This window comes from Hipposideros armiger, unplaced genomic scaffold (genome assembly GCF_001890085.2).
Source record: "Hipposideros armiger isolate ML-2016 unplaced genomic scaffold, ASM189008v1 scaffold_2293, whole genome shotgun sequence".
In the NCBI taxonomy this organism is placed as follows: domain Eukaryota; kingdom Metazoa; phylum Chordata; class Mammalia; order Chiroptera; family Hipposideridae; genus Hipposideros; species Hipposideros armiger.
Genome location: NW_017733635.1, coordinates 20,973 through 21,783, shown reverse-complemented (window position 1 = coordinate 21,783; position 811 = coordinate 20,973). Strand labels below are relative to the sequence as shown.

At 38.0% G+C, this 811-nt stretch overlaps 1 protein-coding gene across 1 annotated transcript; it reads right to left on the bottom strand.

The window, feature by feature from the left end:
* Window positions 1–366: 366 nt before the first annotated feature.
* TMEM217 (transmembrane protein 217) lies at window positions 367–741 on the bottom strand (the record flags this gene model as incomplete). The annotated part of the gene is made up of 1 exon (XM_019634933.1): window positions 367–741. A coding segment is annotated over exon 1 (375 nt), but the record flags the coding sequence as incomplete, so codon positions are not given.
* Window positions 742–811: the final 70 nt, after the last annotated feature.

Sequence of the window (811 nt, the reverse complement as noted above, 5' to 3'; positions counted from 1 at the left end):
GGATTATGAGGAAACTTTTGGAGATAATACATATGTTCATGAACTCAATTGTGGTGATGGTTTCACTAAAATATACTTATGTCAAATTATATACTTTAAACATTACATGATGTTATATGTCAATTATGCCTCAAGAAACTATTAAATAAACACAACATAATATTGAATGTTTGAAGTAGAAGTTTGCTCAATTTGTCTTCTATCCTGACTTAAGCTGCTCTGACAGTTTCTAAACTGAACACAAAGTCAAGTTTCTTGATCTGTGATAATGTGTAATTTTGTACCATCCCATATCATTGGCTAAGTGATTCCTGAACAGTGATTTTAGTTTCTCCCACTAAACTGCAAAATCCTCAAGGTCATGACCCTGACCTCTGCAATGCCGGTGTTGTTGTTGGTCAGGACTTGTACTACAATGTTGATGGTTTCATAGAAAAAGATCCAGATGATGTAAACCACCAAGCCCCTGCATATCTGGGCGTAGACTGAGTATATGAGCAAGCAGCTGATGATGATGGTGATGAAAGATAGGAAGAAGACAATATTCAAGCTCCAACAGATGATGAGCTGTTTTATCAGGATAGTTACATTCTTGTTCCATTGGTTCATCTCAGTGCAATTGCTGCTTCTTAGGTGCTTCTGTTCGAAGATGAGGTACATGTAAGTGGCTACGATGGTAAAAACCCTTGATAACATGGTGCCTGTTTTGGCGGTCATCCCACACCAGTGTTTCTGTCTCATGCTGAGAATTCTTGTGGAGACAAACAATAGAAGGGGGGATTCTGGTTCCCTTCGATGTGGTAAATTAAAT